This window comes from Fusarium flagelliforme (genome assembly GCF_020744385.1).
Source record: "Fusarium flagelliforme strain FIESC 12 MPI-CAGE-AA-0113 chromosome Unknown B0J16scaffold_2, whole genome shotgun sequence".
Lineage (NCBI taxonomy): Eukaryota > Fungi > Ascomycota > Sordariomycetes > Hypocreales > Nectriaceae > Fusarium > Fusarium flagelliforme.
The window spans coordinates 495,682-509,062 of NW_025763504.1; the positions used below are offsets into that span (position 1 = coordinate 495,682).

A 13,381-nucleotide genomic window follows, 5' to 3' on the forward strand; every position below is an offset into this window, starting at 1 on the left:
ACTTGTTAATCAGCTCTCCATGTCGTTTCCCCACAAGAATTCTTCCATCTCTGGGTCTGTAATTGTTTTACCTCTCGCAATTCTCGCTCGTTCAATCTTCTCGCATGTTTCATCATTTTCCTCGTTGAGGGCATCTGTCAGATGGTCCCAATTACCACCGAACACATACCCTTTCAATCCTCTGTACCATCCCGCAAGATATGGTTCTCCGCATTTGACGTTCTTTTCAACGAGCTGATCCAACATGCTGGTTGCTGTAGATGCATCTCTGTCTTCCACAGCTTGAAGAAGTTCGTCGATAGTTGATACGTGTCGTCTTAATTCAGGTATCAGCAACTCGAAATAGAAGGTGATGAATGCTTCGACCGCTGCGGAGCTTAACTGAGGCTCATCTTTGGTTACTCTCCAGAGAGGACGGGCCGACATGTAATACAATATTTGCAAGGGATTATTGCCATCAGTTGCTCGCTGCGTTACTTGTACGCCGGCGAGATCCAGCTTCGCAATATAGTCCAGTATCTCAACATCAGCACCAAAAGCAGCATTGTGAAGAATATTATGATTCATCGAGCTCATAGCTGTCAGAGATGCCCCTGCACTAACAAACTTGCGCAGCGCCAGTATATTCCTCCTCGTTATTGCTAACATGATTGGTGTCCTGCTAGCGTGATCTCTTGCTTCGAGGTCGGCTCCGTGCATCAGTAGAAGGTCAGCAATCTCATCAACAGTCTTCTGGTCTATTTTGGAGTAAGTCCCAAGAACGTGCAAGGTAGGGATGGTGTTGATGGTCGTGTTAGGCAACTTGGCCGTTGCTCCGGCTTCAAATAACATGCGGACACCTGCCGGGAAACTATGATATATAGCGTGATTCAGCGCATTTTGTCCATCGGGACTCAAGTCATTCACGTGAACTCGACAATCTTCATACTCCAGAAGCGTTTTTGTTACTTCCTCTTGTTGACCGGATACAGACCATAAAAGAGGGGTCCATCCGACACCACAAGGCTGATTGATGTTGGCTCCGGCCATGATCAAGAGAACGAGTGCCTGGGCATTCCCCTCATTCACTGCGTGATGAATCGGACACATTCCACGCTCATCCTGCTCATCGATGGCCCACGGTTCCTTTTGCAAGGCTTTCAACATCCCGTCAGCTGTTACTTCCGGGTTTACAGCTTCCAAATGGATATCGGTTGTGTGATCCTCATCCCAATCAGGTATGAGAGATGACAATCTTTCTAGTATAATATCTAAGATATCAAGATGCTCTTCATAGTTATTGTATTCTCTCATAAACCTGTGACGAATGTGTCTGTTGATTCTTGTTAGTGAACTCCAAATTCATTATTAGATAAACAAACCTTGGCAGTCCTTGGTATGGTAGTATGTTCTTCCACAGTTTGAGCAGAATTTCAACACTATTCCAGCAACTGCGGCTTATGGAGTACTGCGATTGTTTCGTCAGCTGTTTATCCGGTGTTGTGCAAGATGTAGTGAACATACTTCTAATAAACTCACCCCTACCGGGTCAACGTCATCCGGAAAGTACTTGTAGCCCTTGCGAAGATGTTCCTGTAGTGCAGAAGGATGCTGTAACATGGAGAAAACTGTCGCCTCTTGTCCAAGTACTCCAAGTACTCTGCGCGGGCGCAGTGACAGATTCAACTTCGGACCTTGACATGCTTCAAATGAGGCAACTCCAGCCCAAAGCCATTTAGGCAGCCGATACTCAAGTTTGACGCCTACACTTTGCCCACATCTGCCTGGGCAAGTACTGCTTGATGAATCATATCTGACGAGCCATGATCCCAGTATAGACTTTGCCCATGCGCCGCCGTCATATTGCCTTCGATTGCGGTGGCAGCGACATTGGCAGGCAAGATTGCATATGCGGGGGCCTAGAGGCTGGATTGTTGTGACGCTTATGAAGCTCTCTTCTTTCGTGGTGAGAGTAGTAACATTCACATCACCATTCAGAGATGTTTCCTGGGTCTTGGTCTGCCCTGTCTGCAATTCTGATGAAATAACCACGCCTTGGTCATCCAGCTCTTGAATTCGAGGTTGGTGGACTGTCGAGGAGCTTGTATCATTGTGTCCGGACAAGGGACTTTTGACGTTAACAGATTCGTGCGTGTAGGAGGTTAACTGCTGTGTGACGCGATGAAATAGCCTGTCTCGGTTGGTCAATGCCGGATGGTACTTCAAGGACTCGTACTTCTGGCACTCACACTTCTTGTCGCATATTGCCTCTATCTATCATAGAGGAGACTCGAAATGTAATGGCCATATGCAGATTCGACTTTGTCGCCTGAGCTCTGTCGCGGAGTTCTTCAATCTTGCTGGCCTCGGTGAACCACTTCATCTTGTCGGTATAGCGCTTCGGGTCATGCACCTTACGAGAATGCGAGTATCTCTCTACAATCTTGTTGAGCTCCTTCAATATATCTTCAAGCTCTTCTGTCGCCAAAGAGACTAAAGGGTGCTCCGCTGATCCAAGAAGCTGTTGTTGAGCAGTCTGTTGTTGTGCCTGCATAATAAAGCATTCTATCATGATAATCTGCTATCGTGTCAATGTTAATTCATCAAGAACTCTGTTGACTCACTTCTCTCCTCAGATTGTTGCACTGCTTCTTCATCTCGGAGTTCTGCCGCAATAGGTCAATAGCTTTGAGAGACCCTTTTACTGCTTGCACCAGAGCAATGGAGCTTGCAACAGCCCCTAGAATCTCCAAACCCGACATTGCAACGATGCCTTCGTGATGGCTGACGAGGTTTCTCGACGAAGAATAGTTGAAAGGAGAAAGAAAGTCGCGCGGGGCTGAGCAGATTTAGAGTCGTATCAGGCTGAGCCAAGTAAGCAATAGGAAAGAACGATTTGAGGAAAGTACCACCGGTTCATGTCACGATATCATTTTGCAATTAATTGAAACACAGGAACATTAAATGAATATCTTGTGAGAATCGCATCTAACTAAGTAAGTCTAGAATAGAGTGATGGTTCATAATTGGGGAAAATAAGTCAACTGCTTTTCAGATCGCTGTAGCCAACCACATCTTTGCATGTGGGCTGCTTATGCACATTGAGTGAGCGGCAAAAGGCGACAAAAGCATGAAATTCACATATGTAGTCTCATCTTAAATGATAAATCCAACTCGAAACCGTAGAGAGCTTCTCATGCGACGGTGTGGTGGGTTGCAACTCATTTATGAAGCTATTCCCAGAACCTACCCGAGACTCGAGCGAATTCGCAGCGACGGTTTTATCAGCCACGAAAACTCTCTTGTAAGCCGGCAGAAAATGCCATGGGTTAGGTATTATGTAACAGACTGATCTACACGCTTATTTGCTTTGAAGGGTCTCTTCTTCTCCATTGGCGACAGTGCAGAACAGCTTTGAACAAATACCATCGCATGCGTCGTACATACCTGAACTCTCTTTTCATCACTCAGAGAACATTCGAGCCGTGTTCCAAAAGTCCGCTTCAGTTCACCATCTCGTAGTCAGTAGGCGAACGTATTCTTAGGAGGAATAGCTTGCAAGGCAAACCCATAACATGCATCTACGAGGGAACCCCATCCTTAACCCAGAGATCACAATTCAAACTAACACATCACAACTCACCACAAGAAACCAATCCACGTCATCCAGAGACATTCATAGTTTCAACTCCTCCACAATCACATCCACCACCGTCACTGTTCCTGTACCTGACAGAACGACTCATGTATCCCGTTTCACCTCTAAACTCAATATCTCATCAACATGACATCTCCGACGCAAGGACCCTCGTCCAAACTAAACGTTATCTTGACACTGTTTCAGTCCAGCCATCAAACGGTAGAGAATAAACTCTAAGAAAGCCTCAAGTTACGTTGGTTGAGTCCTTTCTAGAAAACATCCTCCGTTGGTTACCCTTTCTAGAAAACACCACTGTTGACACCCTTTGGCTAACGTCGGTATTGACATCTCAATTCGTATTGTGAAACCAAGCGACAAAGTTTAATTGATCAGACCAGAACAGCTTAGGTTACCGGCTCTCTGGTCACAATGCAACGAAGCGATGGGATCATCGGAGGGAAGGTCTGTTTCTGGCCATGGCTGAAACGTCCCGAGGAACAAGCCCATGTTTGCTGCCAGCCTTGCATTGGAGTAAAAAAGTTACGGAGGAATACTACGGACATGGCATCATGATTTCGGAACCATACTTCTATGAGGCATGTGGAATGGAGATGACGGCAAGGGTTTGGTTAAATGCAATGCGGTCCTGCGGCACCGAGGTCCCCAAAGTGTGGGAAACGTGGGAATGACAGGGGATTGATTCCTTTGTAATTGAACCCTGAAATGATACCGCGTATAGGTTCACAAGTTGCATTGTTGTCTTAATGCCTGGTTAAATCGCGTCAATGATTAATGCTGATTCAACCGCGACATCCTCAACTGTATCAGATTCAAGAGAGACAAAAAAGAGTCATAATGTCCCGTAGCTGAGCGCAAGAGTCATGCAACACAGAATTGTACATAGTCTGGGGCATGGCGCTTTGTATAGGACGAGCCTAGTTGAACCTAATGGAGAAAGCCCGACGCCACGCATATTGGGAACGAGTTTTTGCTGAGAGCCTGAGAGTAGGGTAAGGTTGCCATGTGGGATCGGACTGCTTGTTTATTTAATGAAAAGGTAATGTTATGGTGGATGTTCGGGGAAGTAATCCGGTGACAGGGGCTTTTATTGGGAGGACATGGGATTCGGGAAAACTGGTAAATGACACTGAAGGAGGATAAAAACAACGCAAAATGCGACATGCGACATTGATAATCTTGGAGTTTTTGATTTGGATTTCGGCCAAGAGAACCACCGTGTGTCACCCGCTCGCCCGAGCTAATAAAGATGATCATCATGGCGCGGAATGGATATGCAAGATTGAGTGCCTCAGCTTCTTGTCTTAGCCTAGAAGAACTCAAAAGGATCAATTGACGAATTACCCTTTTTCAATGTTCAGTTGGTGGTGTCCAAAATGGTGTCTTGTCTTGGAATGCAACGACGGCATTTCTACAGTCGCGCTTCTCCCGGGCTTCCACTTCCATTCTGCATCCCCTAATCTCGTTGCCGGTACCAATCGCCTAGAGTATCCTCATGTAGGTTCCGCTTAGCCAGGAACGACGACAAGGATCATAGAGTCGGAAAGGCTATGGTCAAGACCCGGTGAAGCCCCAAAATGGCTTGGGTCCGCCGGGGGAAGACGATCCGGGCCGATGAAATCAAGGGTCGGAGCCGTTTTTGGTACCAAGCGTCTATTGTTCCGTTGTGCAGGGAAGGTTCTTTTGCTTGGGCCTGAGTTGTGGATATGTATTCGTAAGTAGGCGATGATTCCGACGATTCTCACGATTCGATCGACGATGTTGAGCTTGGGCTCGTAAAGACATTTGGGTATACCGGTAATATCTGTATAATGTCGTGTAATCAGTTGAATGGGTATCGCTTGTAACGTCATTGGATAAGCTCGTGCGTACGGGTGAGGCGCGGCGACGATGCACAACATTGGAAGTAACTCGCACAGACGCTTAATAGACGCCAATGACTGCTAGGGGGGAGAGTCAGCAGAAGCTTGAAAGAAGCCGTTACCTTACCAGCACCCAGGATGGGAACCTTGAGAATACAAGATTACCCCTGACTTGGTGATTAGTTCCGGGTGATTTACCAAGTAAATTGTTCTCCCTGGTCGGTTTAGCTAGTTCCTTCCGGTGTTCGTTTGGGACCATCCGTGATAGGGCAAAAGAGGCAGGCCGACCGCAAGCTATTTGTGTTAGACAGAACGAATAATGACCTTCGCTTGTCATTCACATGGCCCATGCTTGGTAGATCACCGACCGGAATCTGCACAAAGATCCCTGATGTTGGATCGACAAGAAGCTACTGCAGTGGATCATGGACAACCTTTTCTTCATGATGACACTCGAGTCAGTGCTGGTAACGTAACTTTTGGCGGGTGTTTCTCCAAGAAGGGAAAGCTCGGAATATATGCGAATAAAGAATAAAGATGCACAAAATCTCGTTCCTGAATATTCCTTCATGACAAGGATGGAACCCCGGACCACAAGATAAGATACCGGGGTTGAATGTGACAGTGAGGTATCATTGTACCTGGAACTGCAGGGCTTGACAGCCTAAAGAGTGAATTGTGTGGGTGGTATGAGGCTGACTCGGAAATCTGCCGCAGCATTAGCATATTGTACCGCTGATGTGAATGTGCTGGAATTGGATTGATGTAATATCAGAATGATACGAGTCAGTGGGGTTCTCACTACAGATAAACAGCGTCGTGATCGAGATGTTGTTTGTTCATTATTATGAGCATAGTGCCGTAAAGACACCAAAATGCATGCATATCTCAATGTCTCAGTTGTTATTCAAGCTTCAATAAGCAGCCTCACGGGCCGCCGTGTCTCTGATTGCCACGTGCTGTTCCGTCCCTGTGCCCTGCAACTTAAGATTGGGCGGGGATTAAGCGACTGAGGCAGAAGAAGCAATTTTGATGATTGCCTGTTGGTGTTGGTAAACAGTTGGTTGTTGAATAGATTCATGCAAGATGAAAGATGCAAACATTGATGTTTGCTGTAGGTCATTCATTGTGTTGTCAATAAAGGTAGGCAGGGTTGATGTGGTGGCTCCTTCCTCAACACCAATCTGTTCACTCGTGACTGCACTTACAACCTCACCTGTCCAATTATTCACACCTTTCTTTTTCTTCTCCTCCAACATTCGATTTTCAGAATCTTATTATGCTTGGCGGCATTTCCCTCTTCATTCTGTTTGGTCAGCCCTCTTTTCTTCTGACTTTTACTTTTTCTTTTCTTTTTTTCTAAAGTGCCACTTTCCTCTTTTCGCTTGACATCTCGACTGATTGGCGTCCTTATCTCAATTAGCCTCATCAGAAATCGATTTGTCTGCCTGCCCCGAAGAGACGAGAAAAAGTGATATCGGTTGATTAGGTTCATTACGAAGGTCTTGATTCTAGAATGTCTCGCCTTTATTGACATCTACCGACTACGTTGCAGTTGTCTCGCTTTTTGCCGATCCTCTCTTTCGCCGGTGATCAATATTCGGCAGAAATCGACTCGATCAAATACAATATTGTGACTCCGAACACGCTTGCTCTATTTGGGAAAGCAATTCCCAACTGCGAGGTCGGTCGTTGTTAGTGCTGGCACTTGGCTGGTCCGGCATCCACTAACATCTCCGTCTTCTGTGCAATGTACCAAGAGCAGGCTGTCACGAACCTTCCATGACTCGCTGCGCCCATCTCATTTCCGTCGAGACACTTGCCGTCAATCAGTACGACCCGACTCCAATAGTCTGCGTCGATGATTTTGGCTATTCAAGGCTATTCAACAAGGCTGTCATGTCAAGCATCAGTCCAGCATCAAGGTTCGCTATTTGACAAGGTGTCCGATGTTATCCTGGGTTTTGTGAGAAACACAATTGCATCATATCAGAAGGATTCATTCGGAGATGAATTCATAATTATCACAGGGTTCAATGTGATTCGGGGAACAAAATATTGCAGCCAAGCAACAGACGCCAAACCCTTTGACTCGTGAGCAAGCTAGACAAGCTCAGTAACCGTCAAATCCCAACGAGCGGGCAGCAAGCCCCCAAATCAACCGCCATAGCGTGCGTGCTTGACCATCCCTGCGGATCCTTGGTTCCCTGGGCGCGATCGCCGACGGACTCAGGGGCCCCGAACGACGCTCGGGTCTCTCGTACAGTAGGCTGTCCTTTTGCCTGGACCGCTGTTGGGTCTAGCTCCAAGCCTTTCAAGCCCCGAACCCCCGCAGAGGAGTCGAGGGTCTACCCCCTGACGCCTTTTTTTTTCTCGTTCAACCTGTAAGGGTAGGGTAGACTGTTGTGGATACTACTACGCTCAACTGCTTCTGCTCTCTGCTCATCTGTTCCGAGATGCCTAGGCCTCCCTGGTCAATCAGTCAGTTCAGTTCAGTCGAGTTGGCTTGTTAGTTTGGCTCGAGGGTTCCTCAAAAGCGCCGCGCCCCGTCTTCTTACCCCCATCCCCTTCCCTCTCGTCTACTGTTTTCTGTTTTGTTGGTTGTTAATTTAGTCTGCAGAGGCTCATATTCACTGCGACAGACCTGTCAGATATCAACTGATATCCCTTGCCTCAAACACACGAGGTCAACTCAACGCCTGCGCTGCGCATCTTGCGCCGTCGAATCATTTCTCGCTTCGTTCCGACCCTCGACACCCACGACGCACGACGCTCGTACCTCTCTCACACTCTTCCTCTGCTCGCGCGCCCACACGGACCCTTCCCCTCCAGTACATCCCGTGCTTTAGAGGCCCCACCTACCCGAATCCTCTACTTTCTCGTCTGGTCTTTCTATCAGCCCAGATCAATAATCTAGAACAGTAATTGTACAACACCTGTGTTACCGAATCGAAATCTACCAAAATGGGGTTGTTTTCACGCAAAGACAAGACGCCAAAGGCCGATCAGGCCATCAACACTTCTCAATCCAATGTGAGCGTAAACTCGCACTCATCAAGCTTGAGATCGCCTGCTGCCGCCAACAACCGCAACCCCATGAATCGAACTTCTGCTGCTAGCACCGGTCCCATGTCTCCAGTCAAACTACCAAAGATCGATCTTCCTCGACCTCCGGACCCTCAGCTCGATCCTGCCGGTTATCTGAAAAGTCTTGGTGCTGTGAGAGAGAGAAGCAAGATTGTCACTGACAAGGCTCTGCGCAATGAATTGAAGCATTTTGATGTGGATATGAGCAAGTTTCCCGATGTGGTCACATTTGTTACTGGAATTATCAAGGTAAGTAAAAGCGCGACGCGCAATTGATGCAGTGGTTAACAGTGAATAGCGAGATTACGATGCCCCCTATCTCAGCATTCCTAGCCACGGCAGATACCAGCATTTTGCTGTTGGTGGTCGAGATCGCATCGCCCAGCTACTTTCAACCTGGCCTTCTAATATCGACAACACAGAGCGCTGCCGACGTCTAATTGATCTTTTCCTCGTCAGTGTGCTCCTCGACGCCGGCGCAGGAACCTGCTGGACATACAAGAGCAATGAAAATGGTCGCGTATACAGAAGATCAGAGGGTATCGCAGTTGCTAGCTTGGAGATGTTCAAGAGTGTGAGTAATTATTTTCGCGACAACATTTCAATGCTAATTTTGTAGGGTCTATTCTCTGGAAACCCCAACAACAAATTCCAAGTCGACAAGGATGGTCTCAAGACCCTCACAGTCGAAAAACTTGCTGCTGGCCTTCAGTCAAAACCAGGCAACGAAATGGCCGGCATCCAAGGTCGCACTGACATGCTGATCCGCCTGGGTGAAGCTTTGGCCGCCAAGGACGACTTCTGGGGTTATGAAGGCCGCCCTGGATGCTTGATTGGTAAGTCGCGTCAAATGGCAATCTGTGCAAGGCTAATTGTTTAGATCACCTTCTTGGTCACCCCTCGACACAGGCATCATCCTTGCTCATCGTTCCCTTGCCCGTCCTGTGGAACGTGTTAATGACAGGCCTCGCTCCTATCTGGCCCACAAACCGAACAGCGATCAATGGTGTTTCCCTCGGCGATGCTTGGCCTTGCCAGTCGATGCCTCAACCCGGCGCATCTCCCAAGGTTTCCGCTTTCCCCAACAGCTCCAACGCCGCTGCCTGGGAGTCCATTCTGCCATTCCACAAGCTGACTCAGTGGCTCACTTACTCGCTTATGCAACCCATGCAACAGCTCCTCAAGATGCACTTTGCCGGAACCGAATTGCTCACTGGTCTACCCGAGTACCGAAACGGTGGTCTTTTCGTCGACATGGGTGTCTTGAACGTCAAGAAGGACGATCTGGAGAGAGGTCTACAGAATTACAATGAGTGGGTGCAACGGACAGGCGCTAAGGGTGTTGAGGTAGCACCCATGTTTGAGCCTAGTGACGATGTTATCGTTGAGTGGAGAGGTGTCACAGTTGGTTTCCTCGACATGCTCTGTGTTGAGGTCAACAAGGCTCTGAAGCCTGAGTTGGGCGACAACGAGTTGACCTTGCCACAGCTTCTAGAGGCTGGTAGCTGGAGGGTAAGTCTTCATTTTCCCTATATGAAAACCCACACTAACAAAAACAGGGTGGCCGCGAGATTGCCGAGATCAACAGACCTAATACCAAGGAGCCCCCGATCCTGATCGAGAGCGATGGCACCGTATTCTAAGGCTTATGCCCTTCTAAGATGTATTACTGAATAAACATGACGGAACGCAAAGGCACCTGGGTATAGAGGGGAAGCGGTGGGACTGAGCTTCAGGTTTTACTCTCTTCGAAAGCATCAGCATTATTTATTATCCAATTACCGTGGTGGCGGGGGTTTTTTATTACAACGGCAAAAGAGAAAGCTGCGGGAGGAAAAAAGGAAACCTTGGCAGTTTGCCTAGTTTATAATTGAGACACAAGTCGTTAAATGCGTTTACGCTTAATGCTTACAACTTCAGTCACTTTTCATTTGTCGCTTTTTTTCGTGGGATGGTCTTATTGCATCGATAGATACATGCTAGATACCTTTTTTCTTTTCCAAGCCTCCGTTGATCACAGACCTCAAAACTTCCGTCGGCTTGAGCCGATATCTTGTGGTATATCATTCGCTACCCCAATGCTAATTATACAGATCCAAACATGTCTTTGACTATATTTACACTTGATTCATACACTTTCTCGTCTATCGCTTGTACTTCTTCTCAAACTCCTCACGCTCAAGCTTTCGGCGCATCTCCTCGAGCTTGCGAATCTGGTTCTTGCGAGCCTGCTCGGCACGATCCTCTGCGGTGCCGCTGTACTGGTTGGTCATGTTTCCGATTTGGTCAGAGACGCCCTTTTGCATATCGCTGAGGTTATCGGAGAGACGTTCGCGGAGACCTTCGATACCCTTGGCCTTGGTCTCGCGGGGAGGCTTGTAGACGGGCTCCTCGACTTTTTGGGCTGGGAGACCGAGAGCGTGACGGATGGAGGGGGTGTTGAGGAGGGTGGTAGTGACGAGGGCGGCTGCACCGGTGGTGGTCATCATCAGGTTGACACCAGCAGCGAGGTAGGATGTGAAGATGAGTGTGACACCACCCATGACCCACATGAGCTTCTTGGTTGTGGCCCTTTGAGCAGCGGGTTGGTACTTGCCGTTGATCTATACATGTTAGAGGGTCGATTCGGGAAGGGTCAGTTTGGGTTGAGATTAAACTTACCACAATGGAAGAGATCAAGAAAGTGGTACCAAGAGCAGGAAGGGCGTAGAAGGGATCAGCGACAGTAAGATCGTGGAACCAGAGGAAACCAGCATCTTCCAATGAAGGCACAGGAATGTGTGTCATGCCGTTGATGATTCGGAACAGACCGAAACTGAAAGGAATCTGGAGGAAAGGCCAGAACATGCCCGTCATAGAAGCTCCGTGTGTCTCACGAACCATCTTGTTGAGAAACTGTCCCTTTTGAGTCATCTCGTTATCCTTGGTTTGGTAACCCTTCTTCATAAGGTCGATAGCCTCTTGGAAGCGGGGATCCTTCTTTGACTCGTTCAAAGCGGCACTGAACTTAACAGCGCGGACTTGAGGGTAGAACATGACGATACGCAGCATGATAGCTGTTGCGACAATGGTACCACCCCAGCCAAGACCAGTGTAGACGTGGATGTGCTCAAGAACCCATTGCATGACTGATGTAGGACCCCAACCGTAATCAAGTCCAATCTCCTTCAAGAAACCAAGCTTCTCCTCCATGTTGAGGATGGCGGGGTTGGCAAGGTCGGCGATAGATTCGAGGTCGAATTCGGTGGGGGTAACGGATGCGGGCTCAACAGCCTCGGCGACGGGCTCAGCCTTGAGAAGGGGAGCATCGTTGACGGCAGGTGTAGGATCGATAGTCCCAGGAGGAGTAGGAGCCTCGGGTGTCGTCGTGGCGGCTTCAGCAACGGGCTCTTCTGTCTTTTTCTGTCCCCAAAGTCTATATCCCCAAATGGACAAATTCCTTGAAGAAGAAACACCTCCAAGAACAATTGGAGCCGCAATGCTCTTGACACCAACTCTTGTTCCAGCCGTAAGAGGTGAACGAGCGCTCTTCACTGTACCGAATTGTCTAGCATCGAGTTTTCGGCCCAAGGTTCTGTAGGTCTAGAGATGTCAGAGGATATCATTTATATGGGTTTTGTGCACCTACGGATTGACCGCAGATTGGCCTCTGGAGAGCGCCCGAAGGCAAAGAGCGCACAATTCCCCGACTAGGAAGCATTGCGGCGGTGGTTATAGTGGGATGATCGGGTGGATAAGTTGCGCGCGATGATGCTGCTGGGAATTTTTTGGAGGTTTTCCGGCACCGGCGGGTAAATGTCGGGTTCGCGATAGTCCGTCGCCGATGATCTCCGGATGACTTGTCGGGGTCATTCAACCAGTGACGAGTCGATATCAGCGATTAAGTTGACTGATAGAGTCGAGTTGATTGACAAAGTTGATTTGGGTCGGTTGCAATTGATGTCGCTGCGTGCAATATTTAAATTGAACCGCCTCTGTAACGAAACACAGCCCATGATCCTCTCTAATGATGTAGTTTCAATTATTTAACATGATATGCATTCATCCGTCCAGCTCTCGTATATGATTCAGTTGAGTGTAATTTATAACAGATAATCTCGAGACACAAGCTTCCAGCAGATCTCTACTCCAGGCTTGCAATGTCGTCCAGCGAAGGGCGGGGACTGCGGTGCTTTTCTCGAAGCTCGATACCAGGTCCGATAGGGTGCGCTCTTCTTCGAGTAAGAGGAAAGACCTGAGTTGTTAGCAGAGTTCATAGTAAACCAAAGAAAGAGGTATCTCACCTTTGTACCGCCCCAACCTAGTCTGAAAGCTGCCTCATGAGCAAACAGCTCTCCGAAACCAAGCATCATACCGTTGACAAAGGGTAACAACAGGTTGATAGCAGCTCCGCGTATCAATGACCAAACAGTAGGAGGCTTGTAGAGGATGACGGGGGAGTTTGAGCCTGATGATAGATCATCACCTCCAGAGTATAGTTCGCTGTCGGAGTGCAATGTAACGCCGGACTCGGCAAGATGGTTATGTTCGTCGGCCATGATGAATTCGGTGTATGGTTCGGTCTGGTTAAAGACGTCGTTGTTGATGCCGTCGGCGTACTTTATACAGATGTAAAAGAGGTTGTTGACGATCTCGGCCCTCAACCGTCGCAATCCCCAGAATCCTTACGTAAGGCTGCAGCCGAGCGGGAAGGTGGTGGGTGGAGCAGTTGTGTCACAATGGAAGGTGGGGTGTCCACCGCCACCAAGAGCTGTGCTTAGCTGGTGACGAGGGAGCTGCCTGCCTGCTTTTTGCT

General features: G+C 48.3%; 5 protein-coding genes across 5 annotated transcripts; 1 reads left to right on the plus strand and 4 right to left on the minus strand.

The window, feature by feature from the left end:
* Window positions 1-9: 9 nt before the first annotated feature.
* B0J16DRAFT_353500 (ankyrin repeat-containing domain protein) lies at window positions 10-2,741 on the minus strand (the record flags this gene model as incomplete). The annotated part of the gene is made up of 6 exons (XM_046129317.1): window positions 10-1,297; window positions 1,362-1,447; window positions 1,504-1,673; window positions 1,971-2,170; window positions 2,229-2,515; window positions 2,694-2,741. 6 exons carry the CDS (start codon window positions 2,739-2,741, stop codon window positions 10-12), a joined length of 2,079 nt encoding a protein of 692 aa, XP_045985789.1.
* A 2,404-nt stretch (window positions 2,742-5,145) lies between these two features.
* Window positions 5,146-6,191, minus strand: B0J16DRAFT_393958 (uncharacterized protein; the record flags this gene model as incomplete). The annotated part of the gene is made up of 2 exons (XM_046132104.1): window positions 5,627-6,191; window positions 5,146-5,577 (listed from the first exon to the last, which is right to left on the minus strand). The coding sequence occupies exons 1-2, from the start codon at window positions 5,834-5,836 to the stop codon at window positions 5,146-5,148; spliced, it is 642 nt and encodes a 213-aa protein (XP_045985790.1). The 5' UTR covers window positions 5,837-6,191.
* A 1,839-nt stretch (window positions 6,192-8,030) lies between these two features.
* Window positions 8,031-10,352, plus strand: B0J16DRAFT_51001 (uncharacterized protein). The gene is made up of 5 exons (XM_046133964.1): window positions 8,031-8,835; window positions 8,885-9,160; window positions 9,206-9,422; window positions 9,467-10,098; window positions 10,146-10,352. Exons 1-5 carry the CDS (start codon window positions 8,464-8,466, stop codon window positions 10,227-10,229), a joined length of 1,581 nt encoding a protein of 526 aa, XP_045985791.1. The 5' UTR covers window positions 8,031-8,463; the 3' UTR covers window positions 10,230-10,352.
* Window positions 10,353-10,538: 186 nt separating this feature from the next.
* Window positions 10,539-12,344, minus strand: B0J16DRAFT_331903 (60Kd inner membrane protein-domain-containing protein). The gene is made up of 3 exons (XM_046126652.1): window positions 12,215-12,344; window positions 11,248-12,168; window positions 10,539-11,189 (listed from the first exon to the last, which is right to left on the minus strand). Exons 1-3 carry the CDS (start codon window positions 12,284-12,286, stop codon window positions 10,731-10,733), a joined length of 1,452 nt encoding a protein of 483 aa, XP_045985792.1. The 5' UTR covers window positions 12,287-12,344; the 3' UTR covers window positions 10,539-10,730.
* B0J16DRAFT_368195 (outer membrane protein TOM13-domain-containing protein) lies at window positions 12,345-13,215 on the minus strand. Its single transcript, XM_046130195.1, has 2 exons — window positions 12,870-13,215; window positions 12,345-12,820 (listed from the first exon to the last, which is right to left on the minus strand). The coding sequence occupies exons 1-2, from the start codon at window positions 13,122-13,124 to the stop codon at window positions 12,710-12,712; spliced, it is 366 nt and encodes a 121-aa protein (XP_045985793.1). The 5' UTR covers window positions 13,125-13,215; the 3' UTR covers window positions 12,345-12,709.
* Between the last annotated feature and the right edge of the window lie 166 nt (window positions 13,216-13,381).

What these genes read in the sequence shown, in the direction of transcription:
- B0J16DRAFT_51001 (XM_046133964.1), top strand. Translation starts at nt 8,464, where the DNA reads ATGGGGTTGTTTTCACGCAAAGACAAGACGCCAAAGGCCGATCAGGCC. An exon ending in GCTTGGAGATGTTCAAGAGT is followed by an intron (nt 9,161 to 9,205) that starts GTGAGTAATTAT and finishes CTAATTTTGTAG; the next exon opens with GGTCTATTCTCTGGAAACCC. An exon ending in CCGCCCTGGATGCTTGATTG is followed by an intron (nt 9,423 to 9,466) that starts GTAAGTCGCGTC and finishes CTAATTGTTTAG; the next exon opens with ATCACCTTCTTGGTCACCCC.
- B0J16DRAFT_331903 (XM_046126652.1), bottom strand. Translation starts at nt 12,286, where the DNA reads ATGCTTCCTAGTCGGGGAATTGTGCGCTCTTTGCCTTCGGGCGCTCTC. An exon ending in GGCCAATCTGCGGTCAATCC is followed by an intron (nt 12,169 to 12,214) that starts GTAGGTGCACAA and finishes TGACATCTCTAG; the next exon opens with ACCTACAGAACCTTGGGCCG. An exon ending in TCTTGATCTCTTCCATTGTG is followed by an intron (nt 11,190 to 11,247) that starts GTAAGTTTAATC and finishes TAACATGTATAG; the next exon opens with ATCAACGGCAAGTACCAACC.
- B0J16DRAFT_368195 (XM_046130195.1), bottom strand. Translation starts at nt 13,124, where the DNA reads ATGGCCGACGAACATAACCATCTTGCCGAGTCCGGCGTTACATTGCAC. An exon ending in TAGGTTGGGGCGGTACAAAG is followed by an intron (nt 12,821 to 12,869) that starts GTGAGATACCTC and finishes CTAACAACTCAG; the next exon opens with GTCTTTCCTCTTACTCGAAG.